Raw genomic sequence first — 15,832 nt, forward strand, 5'->3', positions numbered from 1 at the left:
TATTCCCTTCTCATGAATTATATGCAACCGAAAATATTATTGAAATCATAATATGAAATGTTTGGTTTGATGCCAGTGACCTTGACTTCAGATGAAAAGATTGTATGAAATTATTTTTATCAACATCTCTACCAAATGCTGCTTCAGATATCGTATCAAGTATAAATATTCCGTTCTTTATCGTGTCCGATGTATTAGGTGAGGTGATACATTTCGATATAAAATCGTGCCAAACACGGAAATATTTGTAGGTTTTGACAGATATATTCTTTCAAATACTATATACTACCAGAACTTTCCGTTTTCGATAGAGAATACAGTCGCGTAAAACTGATAATGCCTGATTAAGAGGTTCATCACAATTACATTTCATCCCCTAAAAATACAATTTTATATGACGAAAATACCTTTTCTCTACAGAAAGTTGATTAGAGAAACAAATGGTTGATCAAAAAGTTTATCAGTAAAATAAGGCAGTCAACCATAGCGCTTCTATTTAGTTACATTCAAAAAGAATCGAAGCTGAAGCAATTTTATTCAAAATAAATGAATTTTCATTATTTCTAATCAACTTTGACCATTTATCAATACCACACGTACCAACGTCTTCAATATTTCTAATAGTTCAAAGTACTTCGATTATAAATTTAACAAATGCATGCCCTTAAGAACGCCTTCGTCTCAACTCTGGGCCGAAGGTGTATCACCTGACCTCTGTTAAGAATCGTACATAAAGAATAAGACCTCGTTAATTTTAGTTTGCATGGGTTTTGACTTTCAAGGTAAGTCGTTAGTATGGGAACCTCAGTTGGTTAATAGAAAACCCTATTACAACTCCCCCTTTTTTAACTGTACCACATATTCACAAGCTTCCATTCATTAAATTCGAAGATAACTAGCATTTACTTCAACAAAAAATTTGAATAATCAAGTTACCAGATAATGGATTCTGGAATATTCCGTATAATCGTAAAAAATATGTGAAGTGTTCAGGTCAATATATAAAGTTGATAATATTTACATACAATGGCTTGTCTATTTCTTTATCGTTTCCAATAAAACACGATATTTTTAGTTTTCCACTAAATAAGATATTGTGAAAAATCATTACGGCTAAAATATTCAACAATATCTTAAAATGATCGACCATCTTGACCGGTCCGCCATTGTAGATTTAGAGTGCCGTTATATATTTATTATTATTTTCAGCAAATCCTTTTATTTGATACCCATGTCAAGGGAGTGCTTGAAAAGCTAGTCCGAAATTTGGCGATGCGCCGTTATGGTTTCAGAATGGTGTCATATAAAATAAATTTGTATTAAAATTTTCAGTTTAATCGGTTATAACCGCTTCAAAATTCAGTAGCAAAATCTGTCTCGAAGTATATACAGTGTCACCATTAAAGTGCGCACCATATGGGAAACTTTTTTTTCGAAAAGTTTCAATGAAGTTTAACTTCAGCACTTGTTTGTGCTTTAAATTTATCTCAAAATCATGCGGCCAACTGCGACCCACTGACGTTCAGTGTTTGTCAAATTCACCTTTTTTTATTGATCGATCATTTCTAGATCGAATTTAACAAAAAGTTACTTGAAAAAGTTGTGTCTACGGCAATTTTATATCTATATGCCTAATTTTATGCAACTAGGATAAAGTTAACGTTTTGCTTATTTTTGACAGATATCCCCTTTATTTTAAAAACAAGTTCGGTTAATTGTCATCAATTCATGTATACATAACAAACTCATCATGGAGTTTAACTTTTCTGATTAATTTTTACTCATACGGACATTTTTAGAGAGAAATTAAAAATTTGCTATAAAAATTTTAACATGACTGGTGCAAAGTTTCAATAACTTGGCTATTTTCTTAAACAAACCTTCGATTTCGAAAAAGCAAAAAACAAAAAAAAATGCAAATAATTTTGTTATTATTATAAATTTTAAACAACAATAATATTATAGAAAATACAAATGGGTACAAAAAATTACTTATTGATCTAAATGAGGTTGTCAAACACTTATAGCCTGCATTTCAGTATGTCGTCCTCCACGTTCAATACAAATTATGGTCCTTCTACTGACATCTGTAACTGCATTTTTAATAAATCGGGGATTTATATTTGCACAGCACTCGCGAATGATATTTTCCAGATGTTGTATGTCAGTAAATGGTCTACTTCGGTACACTAAAGGCGTCAAGTCGTGTGATCTAGATGGCCATTATGTTCCCAGTTACGTCCAATAACTTTGCCTCTGAACATATGTTAGAGGGACTGTTTTACAGCAACCGTGTGATGTATTGGTGCGCCATCAAGCTGATACCATAGGTCGTATTTAATATTTAAAGCCATATTATCTAAAACTTCACCAACCTCATTATTTAAAAGGTTGAGATAACCGACGGATGATAAATTTTTCCTGAAGAAAAATGGCCCAATTATTTGGTCGTTAAGTATCCCACACCATACATTAGTTTTGAAGGAATACTAATCACCACATTCAACTGTGAAATTGGGATTTTCTTCGGCCCACCATCGGCAATTTTGAGAACTTACCGTTCCATTTGAAGAGAACGTTGCCTCATCTGTCCATAAAATTGTATACGGAAACTTTACATATTCTTCTCTCTCTCCTTGAAACCAGAATGAAAACCCCAAACTGACATCAAAATCTCGTTCTTTTAATGTGTTAATAAATTTTGGCTTGTAAGGCCAAAATTTATTCTTTAATAAAATTTTTTTAACACTTTCTCTCTTGTAATCGGTATTTTTTATAATATCGGTTATGCTCGTTTGCCCGTGTTCAATAACTTTTAAACAAATGTTACGTTTATTTACTTGGAGTGTGCTTTTTCTTAAATTGATTTGCTACGGATCCTGATTCTCTGAATTTCAACATTAGCCTTGACACAGTAGTATGTTGAACATTTTTTCCTGGATGCCGTTCATTAAAAATGTTAGATACTTGCCGGTATGGTGTATTCTCACCACATATTAAAACTATTTCTATTCTTTCCTGAAGAGACAACATTATTGCAACAATAACTGTTAAAAATTTGACAAGTAAATCAACAACTTGACACTACCATAGCATGCATTTTGTTTGTCAAGACCTACTTAAAAAATTTATTCAACGTGATTAAGCATCCTTACCGCCCTAGTTAGTGTTTATAAATAATCTGTAAATACTGAATATTGAAATTTTAATGTAATTTCAACTCTAGTAATTTTATTAATACTTATTGCAGTTTTTGAGTTGTGTCTGCTTTTTCAAAATTGAAGGTACTGACGTTTGTTTAAAAAAATAGCCAAGTGATTGAAACTTTGCACCAGTCATGTTAAAAAATTTATAGCACATTTTTAATTTCTCTCTAAAAATGTCCGTATAAGTAAAAATTTATCAGAAAAGTTAAACTCCATGATGAGTTTGTTATGTATACATGAATTGATGACAATTAACCGAACTTGTTTTTTAAAATGAAGGGGATATGTGTCAAAAATAAGCAAAACGTTAACTTTATCCTAGTTGCATAAAATTTGGCATATGGATATAAAATTGCCGTAGACACAATTTTTTCAAGTAACTTTTTGTTAAATTCGATCTAGAAATGCACTTTTTCAATTAAAAATAAGTTGAATTTGACAAACACTGAACGTCAGTGGGTCGCAGTTGGCCGCATCATTTTAAGTTAAATTTAAAGAACAAACAAGTGCCGAAGTTAAACTTCAATGAAACTTTTCGAAAAAAAAGTTTCCCATATGGTGCGCACTTTAATGGTGACACTGTATATACTGATAATGTACTTAATTTTTTGTTCATTACTGTATAATACTCATGATTTTTAAATTTTTTGTGTCAGAAGCAAAACCCTTAATAGCTCTGCAGGAAGAAAGCCATGATAGCCATGGCGAAAAGACAACCCATGAAATGTTGAGCCTAATTTTCAAGTTAAAAAAAACTAATAATATTATCTAAAGGTCCTGTTCGCATATGATAACAAATCGAAATTACTGTTTTTCGTAAAATAAAGATAATATATATACAGGGTGTAACTGAATAAGTGTAAAACATTTGAGGAGGTCATTCCTCATCGAAAAAAAGATAGGATCTTTCATATAAAGAAACTTCATTGGAGCATCCCTTGGTAAGATACAGCCCCTTAAAGGGGGTACATGAAATGTGTATAACATTTTTTTCACAAGCACTGAAAAAGTTACAATATTGAAATTAACCTGACGTTTTGTACTACCAAAAGACACTTGGCCAGTAATTTATTTGGTTTACCCCATGGTTGTAAGGGGTGGAAAACGCAACCCCTAAAATTTATTTCCAATGTAACTTTTTGTCTTATTATTTGTTTACCATTAAAAAATGTATTTCATGTCAGCAAATTCATTCACTGCAGTAAACAACAAAGTCAAACATTATTTCACAAAATTAAAATTTTTAGGCGCGATAATCAACATAGCATTTTGGGACTAAGTAATATAACAAAGCCAAACTAATGAAAAAATGCCTTGTAATATTGTCATCTAGTCACAAATGGGGTCGGTTTATCACAAGCCTAAGAATAAATTTATGCGAATAACGCATAATTTCAAGGAACGAAAATGACATTCTGTGGTTGAAAAATGCCAATTTTGTCATTTTATTACACTTGGAGCAGGTCAATGATTCTATAAATGACAGAAACAATGTAACTCACCAGATTTGTACCCAAGAATATTTGAACGGTACTCACCTCAACTCTATCGCAGTCTAATATTATTCTTGAATTCTCAACCATTAAGAAATATCACATTCAATTTAAATAATATTCAAATACAAAATTTAATGATTTTCATTTTGAAATACCTAATCGCAGTTGACAACTCGAACGTGTTGACGGAAAATAATCATATCTAGTTGCCATTGGTAACAAGTATTATGAAATTTGTAAAGAGGCTTACTCAACCCAATAAAGTTCATAAAAACATATGCATATTTCGAATAGCATCTTACACAATTTTAGTTGTTGAATTTTCAGTCGTATCTTCGATGCCTCATATCAAAGTGAATACCAATGATTACTGATGCACGTTCGGAAATCTACATTGATATTTTTTATCAAAACATTATTTTTCAATATTTACTGATTATTAACTCATTGCCAAGTGACACTGTGAACTTCAATTCATTGTGAAAATAGAAAAATATTTAATATTCAGTCGTTAGTTTTGTCATTGAAATCAGTTTCAGCCAACAGGCTTGACCTTGTTTGTTGTTGTGTAAAATATCGGTTTTACGTCAGCATTTCATAACGTCACTGACACACCTCCTTTGAATGTTTGCGATAACGGATTTCTTGCTAATTTCTAAACAAAGCAAGTTCCCTTTCAAAACAGATCAGGTGGGAATTATCAAACAATTCAGTTTACATCAGAGCATGATGTAAATGAGACCGAGCGAGTCACAGTAAGGATAACTGATTACCTATAATCAAATACATCGGTATACAATACTCTTTTCAAATAATAGGTTGAAAATAATTCAAAGTGCCATCATTTGCTTCCGAACTTATAAAAAAACACCAAAGAAAATTTTGTCATGTAGTATCATGTTTCTTCAGTTGTTATTCATGTTCATATAGCGACTCTACTTGTTTACAATTTTAGTTTTCAATTGACAGTTCTAATGTTATGTGACGTTATCATTACAATTAATAAACTCATTGACTATCTATATAGAAAGTGATTGATGCAATCATCTCAACCATACTACAGTCAAACATATCGACAAATAATAATCTTTGATTTCACGTTCCCCCCAAGCCATTCCAATCCGAGAATTTCATCGATTGAGACGATTGAAATAAACAATCACTTCATTACTTTGGTCACTCAGATTGCGACTGAACACCTCCGGATACTCTTCAATTCAATCGAAGGAAAATGTGTTACTGTATTATACTATTTGTTTTTATATTTTTATTTCAAGGAAAATGAAAATTGAACACCATTTTAAATACATATGTCTCATTCTTATCAAGCAGGAATACAAACGATTGATATATATTAAACAGAACTGGTTGAAAGCTAAATAATCTTGAACTGTGTCTTTATATTGTATTATAGTGTTTGTTTTTTCATTTTATTTCATTTTAAGTATAATAACAAATTATAATAGCTGTACATGTTTGATTACATTTACGATTGAATATGTTCCTAGTCGAATACCTTTATATCTTCCCGGAACTATGGAAACAATCTATTATTTTTCCTATAAACAAAATTTCTAAACCTCTGACACCAAATTTATTGAGGCCCATAAATATAGTACAGGCAATTTCAAAAATTGTAGAAAAGGCAACCTATAGTCACCCAACCTATAGACTCTTATGTCTCTGATAATAACATCCTGTCTGAACACCAATGTGGTTTTCAGAAAAATAACAGTACATCTCGTGATCTGTTGAAAATGACCGACGATATTTTTTTCAGCCACCGATAATGAAAATGTCACTCTTTTCTTGTCTCTTGATTACAGTGAGGCTTTCGACAAGAGAATTGCATTTCGCCTGTTTCATTCACAAACTGATAAAAAACCAACAACCCACTTATTTGGTAAAGAAACTCCTCCCATTCAAGAAACATTAGATTTAATAATAATTTTGACATCTAGGAACGATCCTTCACATATCATGCTGTAACAATGTATAATTCATTCAGCCAATGTTTGAAAAATTCATCACTACCACTATTCGAAAGTAAACTTAAAACTGAATTGCTCCGTCAACAGTGATCCAAACATAAACATTTGTATTTCATTTTTCTATTGTCCTGAAATTGCCATTTATTTTTGTTATGTTTCTTTTTTTCAAACATGGTTGAGTGGAAGAATAGCACTCTGCTAAACTCCGCCACGCGAAATAAAAACCATTTATTATTATGATAAATTAATAGCCAAATCGCAGCAAAAAAAGAGATTTATTGGTACTGGAGATGAATGATGGATGAAATTTTTGAACTCATTGTCCAGAGAAAAAGAATTTAGTTTTATGCAAATTTATCATGTAATTATGAACTTAATTTGACTGTGTTTTGATGTCATAACGGGTTTATGCAACACACCTCCTTAGACTAAGAACTAAGAGTTCAACCATAACGATTCAACGGGAGCGTTAACGGAGGAATATACCTAGAAACATTCAACTAATAATTAAAAGCTTAAGTTGAAACGAAAATAATCATGCACCACATTGAAATATTTACAGCTGTAATAATTCACTACAGCAATTGCAAAAGGATTGTTTGAAATTTGGATCTGTTCTCGGGTATAATTTTAGTTACAATAAAAAAAAATAGTTATTAGGTTTAGTTCTTAGGTATCTTTGAATAAAACCGCTATTGATTATTTAACTGAAATGTTATATTAAAAAAATAATTACCCAATTATAGAAAAAAAAGCTTTCTGCTTCTTCATCATTAAACAAAAAAATGTGGGAAACTTCCGAAGAAAAGAAAAAAGAAAATAATAACAATGAGATCTTCCGAGATACAAACAGGAAAAAACCTTTTGAAACACCTAGTATGGCTGAGATTGAATCAGCTAACAAGAGACAAGAGCGGAGTTGTCTCTTCTGGGGACATAATGTCATGAAAGAAATGAGTGCTTCATCTTGAAACGTTAATCAATACAGTGCTGATATGAATACCCTTTCATATATTACGTTGTGTAGCGTTCTTATGAATGATATATGTTTCCATAACGAACGTGTGAACGATAAAAAAAGATTTTAATGTAATTCAAAGTAGTTATTTCAAGTGTTTCTTCCAGTTTATATCCGATAGGAACTTCTGTGCATGATCTATTCTATGCCATTGTAAAGAGTGTTTATTGAATCCATTATCTATCTTCTTTCATCAATGATGGAAAGCAGAAAGTCAAAAAGCTTTTTTCCCAAACAACTAATCTCTCCTAGAAATACACACCTTTTAAATTCAAAGGAGGTTTATGGTTCTGAAAATTCATATTTCCATATCTGCTAAGATATGTAAATGTTTATATTTTTATAATAGGTATATAAAGAATGGGTGACCTATGATGGAAATTCGAGGTCAAAAGAATTTTAGTAAATACATCTGCTTGGGAAACTTACTCTTAGTTAAATATCCCAACAAACCAATAACTATAAATGCAATCCATCTTATGTTCATTGAGATAAATTAAATGAATAACTACTTCGTATATATTGTAGACAGGAACTAAAAAACTTGTTATAAACTATTTGTCAACAATTTATTTTATCAACATGTGTCGTCGTAAGACACTTGCATCATCGGCTCTTCAGCACCAAATCTGAATAACATTGTAAGAAAAATCACTCAATTCATCCATAAAATTACGACTTTATGTAAGGAATGAGTTCAATCTACTCATGTCATCGATGACAGTACGTAATGACATTCATTCCCTTATTTGATTAAATCCCAGCCATAGGAATCTTGTTTAAATTGAAAGAAGGAAGGAAGCAATCAATTTCAAAAAAGGTAACTCTAAACAGAGATGTGTAGATCATGCAACGAAATAACTTTTAGACACAAACTGGAGGAAAACCCTCTCTAAACAGCTAACAGAAAATAGCAGAAATAACTGGTATGTTATCCCTGTTACATACATTTTCAAGTTACTTCAGTCCAGGCGGGTAAAATAACTTCTGTCTGTGCTTTGGGATTTTAAAGAGCCCTATTTTCATATATTTATTTATTGTAATGGGAATGTGTTTTATACATTTCCGGATTTGAAATATTTCTAGTATTTAAATTGAAAGGGGTATATTTTTAGGAAACATTAGCTTTCCGGAAATTTTGTTTTGACTTTCTACTTCAATTTAAATTTGAAATAAACTCTTTACAAAAAATGTTAAGGTTATGCAGATATATTTTTATTTATTTATTTATCTAATGGCCAGCACCCAATATACAAAAAAAATTTCACAAATGTGTACATAGATAATTATGATAAAGATCAATATTAAAATTAAACATGAAAAAGAAAAACTAAGATTAAACCCAAGGACTATAAATGAATGCAATGTGAATACACATATATACATATGTATATATACTCATATATTTTACATACATATATATATATACATACATACCTATACATACAATACCTATATATATTTGTTATCTCCACGAACAACCATGAACTTCCGTGATCTGTCTGTATGTGGTTGTTTGTTTCTAAATTTTTTTGTAACTTTTGATTTTGTCTATCAATGCGGGAATGTATGACATTGATATTTAATTTTTTTTTAGCTATTACAACAAATTGTTTTACGTGAGTAATTGTGATTGTGTTATATGTAACATTATTTTATTTTTTTATTTGTTAATTCAACCACACACAGGGTTAAACCCTCAGTGGATTTGCAATTTATTCATCATTATCTTCAAGATGTTAATTCTATTTTGTATGTAACATGGATGAATAAATATTATTATTATACATACATACGTATATATACACACATACACACATCATATATATATATATATATATATATATATATATATATATATATATATATATATATATATATATACATGTGCAAATCTATGTATTGTTTTTTGGGAAAGAACATAGAAAGTTTTATTTCTCATTTATCAATTTCAAAAAAGGTAACTATACTAAAAAGGTAACTATACAAAGATGTGTAGATCATGCAAAGAAGTACCTTTCAGACAAAAACTGTTTCGAATGGGCTTTTTCCAGTTTGTTTTTAAAAGAAATATCTGTGCATGACCTAAACATTTTTGTAAAGAGTTTACTTTGAACTTAATCAGTTTTTTCTTTTCTTCTGAAGTTTCTCACATTTTTTGTATAAAGATGAGGAGTAGAAAGGCAAAAAGTTTTTTCTGAAAAATTAATTTTTCCTAAAAAATATCTCCTCTTCAAACTCTGGGTTTTTTTATGAAAAAATATCTGATATTAATGAATGTGACAAAGGTGTAATTATAGTATCATTATATACACTTTTCCAGCAGGATACATATAAATTTATCATAAATATGCATTATAAAGTCTGGAAAGTGTTAAGATATTTTAAATGATCTATACAGGGAAATCTACAAGATCATATAAAAAAACTTGAAATCTGCAGAGATATATAAATATACCTGTGAACAGGCCAACATGAGCAGATTGATTTCTTTGAGGAAAAAAATCACCTAAATTGCACAGCACTGCTAGATTGGAAGGCTCGTTATTTGGGCGTGGCTTACCAGACAAATAATAAATTAAGCTATTTTATTCAGAGCAATGAAGACAAAACTTCAGTATCAAATAGATCAGGAGTTTAAGTTGAACTGTGGTTCTTGCCCAAAACTCACTATTGGCCAAACGGGGAGAACCTTTTCCTAAAGATTAAGAGAAAATAGGAGCAGTTATTTGAATGTAAAGACCAATTCCACATTCGCAAACTATCTCCTGGCGAAGGTGAATGAATTTAAACTATGAAGTATTACATTTGAAAGAGAAAAGTTTCATACTCAAATCGTTTGGAATGCTTGGAAATTATTAAATTTAGGAAATCTGAAAGTTTACTGAATGACCAAATAGAATTGAATTCTTCCCCACTTCCGAATATGTTTTCTAATTAGTTTTCAGTTTATTAGTAATTAGTTTATTACATGTCCCTTAAATCAGTTGTAAAAATTGGGATAATAATTCTTGATGAAAAATCCCAGTGTAAAATAATATATCTAATTGTTACTTTTTCAATTGTGACACTTGTATATCATGTCCTGTATATTTATGTTTTAAACTATTTATGACAAATTGTTGTTTCAATTCTGTACATGTAATTTTTCAGTGACTTCCAGTAAATCACATATTGTTATCTAAAAATAGCCAAAAGTTTCAAACCAACCTTTCTTTGATCAAGGTCAAAGTTATATAAGTTTACTACTTAGTTTCTAAGCCAGATGCAAAGTTATGTGCAGTTTCATCATGTACTGAGAAACGGTCAACAGTAAGTAATTGAGAGAAAAATAACTGACTCAGTGAAATTAAAAACAGTAATATTATTTTTCATTTAAGAACAAAGAAAAATATGATGTCAGGAGTATTCGAAGTTAAATTCTCATTCCATTTTTCAAACTCTAAAGTTCCAAAACCTTTTATTTATGTTCAAAATATTGTGGAATGATGTTTTTACAAAAAACTAAAGTACTAAAATAACAAATAAGTTTCCATGATGCTGGCTAGTAAAAATGTTCAAGCAAGAACTTAAACAAAAATTAAAAGCAAAACATTCATAACTTTCATTCAAAACAAAAAAATAATCTTCATCATTAAATTATACATTATAAACAAATAGAAATAAAAACAGTTAGATCAAAAATCATAATGATTGCTTAGAACAGAATTTGGTAATCATTTAGTACAATGGTTTGGAAAAGATAATATGTAATCAGTTTCATGAAAAAATTGGGATATACAATAAGAGCGCCCGTACACGAGCCACATTTTGCGGTCGGATCGACCACATAATTGCAGTCGCGTTCCAGCGAACTCAAGCCGCCCATAAGAAAAACTATACTACACGTACACGGGCATTCACAAAAGTCAAAACGGACGTCTGCAGTCAACTTGCTGCTGATCTCCGCCGAGGTGTCATCGCGGCATACGCCATACACTAACCACAAACTTGCAGTCGTACCCAACCACTTACATCGTGGTGTACTTTTTCTCATTTTGGTCTCACAGCATTCAATTTTTGATGTCAGTTGCCTCAACTGCAAGTGCGGTTTATATGACCGCAAGTCGACCACAAAAATGTGGTTGGGTTAACCGCGAAGTGCAGTCAACGTGACCACAATGTTGTGGTTGCCTCAACTGCAAATATGTGGTCCATGTACGGCCGGACTAAAATACTTTTCTTTTATATGACCATTAGAAAACAAGTGATCCCATAATAGAAATATAAAGTTGAGGTGACATAACTACTCAATCTGATTTGGAATTTACACAGATTGATGAACAGAACATTTACAGCATTAAAGTTATTCAAAATAATATGAGAGTCTCACAGAACTGAGCAATTTCAGTTTTTGGATATTTTTATTGTAGCTAGGATTGAGGCATATTTTTACTTTAAGGAATCCGTAAAGAAAAAGTTTTCACCCACAGACCTTTCAATAAATTAAAAGAAATATTGTGGTGTATGAACCCACCCATTGAGGCGACTTTTTTTAAAGTAAGGGATAAGTTTGGTGTATGAATCAGCCAACTGTGACTTTTTTTTTAGTCTAACTATTTGATTTCTGTTCATTTGTTTATTCATTTGTGAATATTTTAGAGTACTTACATCTTATTTATTTGGTTTATAGAGTATTTTTTACAATTTTAAAATGCAGAATTTCGACATATTCAAGTAATGGGGATGTTTATTGTAAAAAAACAAAACTACAGTTTGACATTTACTTCACTGGTAAGTGAAGAAGAGAAGTGTTGTTTTCTTGTAAACAATTGATCTATCTATTAGGTACCACTTCAAAAATCAATAAAATTGATTTGAACATAATGTAAGTACTGGAAACTGTTACAAGAAAAGCCAAAGATGGCAATTTTCGATATACAGTTCCAGGAATATGAAAAACTAACAATTTTACCTATATAAATACCCAATCAACTTTTAAACATTCATACAAAAAGTCAAACTTACTTGTCATTCATTTTACTCTTCATCCACTTCGGAATGGTAATTCCAGATCCAAGTGATCGATCTTCTTGTGTTGCCATTTCGAATTGTTTGTTCAGTTTAAAAAAAAAATAATACACCAGTCTCAGTGTACAAAGGAATGCTGTAGATTTAGAATTGTACAGAATAGTTGATAATTAAAAACTATTGGTGAAATTTTAGCACTGCTAACACTGCTTACAACTAGAAGTGGTGCCTAGGAATAAGCTTTGGCCATTGTACAAATCTGAAAAAAAAATAATCATATGACCAAAACAAACGCCAAAAGTTAAGATAAAAATGGATTGATAATAATAGATCATGCGGGTTGGTAGCATTAGCATTTGAAAGATATTCTAGTAACAACAAAGTATTAACGATGCCTACATTCACTTTTCAGACAATTTTGAAAAAATGACTCCATATTATTTTTCAACAAAAAACAATCTGATATACATTAGGAATTCCCTGAAACAACCAACCACGACGAGAAATAAACAATATAAAATGCTATTGCTCTTACCTTATTAGATTTACTCAAACGATTTATTTTACAAACATCCATTATGGACAAAATTAGATTTCCTGAACTTCGTCAAGGTAGGTACTACCGCTTCCTTCGAGAAGAAACTAAACTAAACCCATTAAACAATGGAATAAATAACCAGAAGAAGAATGATTTTCATACAATGTTGTCATATGTATCGGAACATTCCAAACACTTGAAACAAGCATTGCCAACTGATAATAGGGGAACCCAAGCGGGGATTTCGGGATTTACTAAAGCGCGGCAGATTAATATACAGGGGGATACCTTGTACCCGGTTAAGTACCTCCACCAAATATGAGCCCCATATATATGGCCGCCTGTGAGGGATAAAGGATCAGATTAGTAAAAAAAAATTGATCATCAGAAATTCTCGAGCGCGTCAGATTAAGGTAGGGTGAGTTAATTACCTGCTAAAAAGTGTATATTCCAGTAATCTGACAATTTGAGAGTGACGTAAAGAAAGGGGAGGGCAGCAAAGTTGTGAAAAAATAACGTCATTTCGACATTTTCGAGCGTAGCTGATTTTTTTTTATTTTGAAGGAGATAGTTCAAGGATAACGATTTCCGCAAGCCGAAATAACAAAAATTCGTCGATTAAGTTTAATGCGTGCAGCTGTGTGATACCTATATTTCCCTCTCCAAGTTTCTATTCCTCTATTCTCTATTCACTTTTTCTCTATCTACTACACTCTCACTCCATCCCCACTGTGAATTCTGTTGCCATGACGCCATCACAGCTGATCACAGAGACTCGTTCGTGATGAAGATGATGATTAATTAATCAATTAATTGATGGATATAGCCGTTACTACGTGGTAGGAAATCATAATGAAGAAAAGAGACATTGAACTTTCTATGTTTTTTACCACTTTTATTTGTAACTAACGTTACTGTAGTTTCATCCTAAAAGGACATTTTCAAACTTATATATTGTATAAGTTTGAAAATGTCCTTATATATTGTATAGGTTTGAAAATGTCCCCATAGGATGAAACTGCATTAACGTTAGTTACAAATAAAAGTGGTAAAAAAAATAGAAAGTTTCATTTCTCATTTCTTCATTAATTAATCAATTGATTAAAAAAAATTAATTTTTTTTTTACATTTTTTAAAAATTATTTTTTATAAATACAAGTATTCTACTTATAAAACATACAATTATTTATTTGCATGCTATTTCCTGAGCTTTTTGATTAACTGAGTTCAATGAATAAAAAAAAAATTAAAAAATATTATTTTTGTCAGATTAAGTGAATTCCTTTAGATAAGCGTCAGATTATGAGACAGCACGTCTAAAACATAAATATGAACCATATATATCCTAATCTGACGCGCTTGAGTATTTCAAAATGGCGAATTATTTTTGTCCATTAAAATAATGGTCGCGATTTTGCGTCAGATGGAAATCGTCAGATTATTGAATGAGAGCCATTTTTTGTCTGATGTAGTAGTAGTAATAGTATCTTTATTCATCATTAAAGCAATCTACAGATCTTTGCAGTTGAACACATAAAATGCTTATCAGACTAGTCAAATATGGATTTACATACTGGTTTAAAATCTTAATATTAAAGTAATTATATAATAAAACAAAGATTAAAAAGAATTCATTCATTAAATGTATAAGATTCACATTAAAATTATCATATTGAAAAATATTCTTCCAGGGAATAAAATGCCTGATCAACAAGAAATGCTATCAATGCTATCAAATATCTGACGCGCTCGAGTATGTCCATGCAACAGTATTTTTTTACATATTTAAAAATCTATAGCCGCTTCTCCCACCGATGAAAAGGTATATATTATATAACAGTTTTTCCTTCTCATCATATGAGCTTTGCAACCTAATATATCTCAATGACGCTAGAGTAAATCTCCATTTTGCATCGTGGGATCCCCCCTGCTATAACGGGTAATTATCTAAATTGCGGATTTTTTAAATTCTGCGGGTATTTTTACGAGTATTTGGATTTTTCGGGTGAAATGAGGGCATTTCCAGATCTAGGAAAAATGTATTGAAAATTTTGAAGATTTCAAAGAAAAGTTATAAGGTGACGCAAGAGTTTGCCAGAAAAGGAATGATACATGAATAATGTTGCCTAGCTCGCAAGCCTTTCAATTCGGCGTCTTTCCTAGAACCCATCCGACCTCGTTCCTTTCGTATACCTAGCCTAAGCCCGTTCTTCCGTCGTTCCCATCACGCCGGCGTCCACGTACACTTCAGTCACTCCCTCGTTCGGTGTTTCTTCCTCCAGCAATAACCCTTGCACCCAGGAAAGTATCTTGTCTACTCCTCTCACTCTGTCACTAATCGTCTTTTCACCGTTCATTTTCCATTCATGGTATCTAGCCCTGGACTTCAATATGAAGTGGGGCTATACCTGAGATCATGCTTAGTGCAGCCGTCGGCGCCGTCCTGTATGCCCCACATGAGGCGATCAGAGAAAAATACCTGGTCGAGGCAAGAAAAGAACCCACGGTCTTCCGATCTTGAGTCGGGCGCACTACCACCGCGGCCAACTTTATGGAGTCTCTAATGCAGTCTC

General features: G+C 31.5%; 1 protein-coding gene across 2 annotated transcripts in view; it reads right to left on the bottom strand.

Moving 5' to 3' along the window:
- Positions 1–13,414, bottom strand: part of LOC111506545 (uncharacterized) — a 32,798-nt gene extending 19,384 nt beyond the window's left edge. Inside the window, exons 1-2 of one of the 2 annotated variants that reach the window (XM_074172996.1) lie at positions 13,257–13,414; positions 12,719–12,980 (exon numbers count right to left, since the gene is read on the bottom strand). In XM_074172996.1, the coding sequence (XP_074029097.1) occupies positions 12,719–12,795 (77 nt within the window). In that variant the 5' untranslated portion in view covers positions 12,796–12,980; positions 13,257–13,414. Of the gene's footprint in view, positions 1–4,744; positions 4,882–12,718; positions 12,981–13,256 lie in introns of those variants that run through there. The other variant, XM_074172997.1, reaches the window with a different exon arrangement.
- Between the last annotated feature and the right edge of the window lie 2,418 nt (positions 13,415–15,832).

Source organism: Leptinotarsa decemlineata, unplaced genomic scaffold (genome assembly GCF_025532065.1).
Source record: "Leptinotarsa decemlineata unplaced genomic scaffold, Ldec_3_MD MMD2_tig00000199_RagTag_RagTag, whole genome shotgun sequence".
NCBI classification, from domain to species: Eukaryota; Metazoa; Arthropoda; class Insecta; order Coleoptera; family Chrysomelidae; genus Leptinotarsa; species Leptinotarsa decemlineata.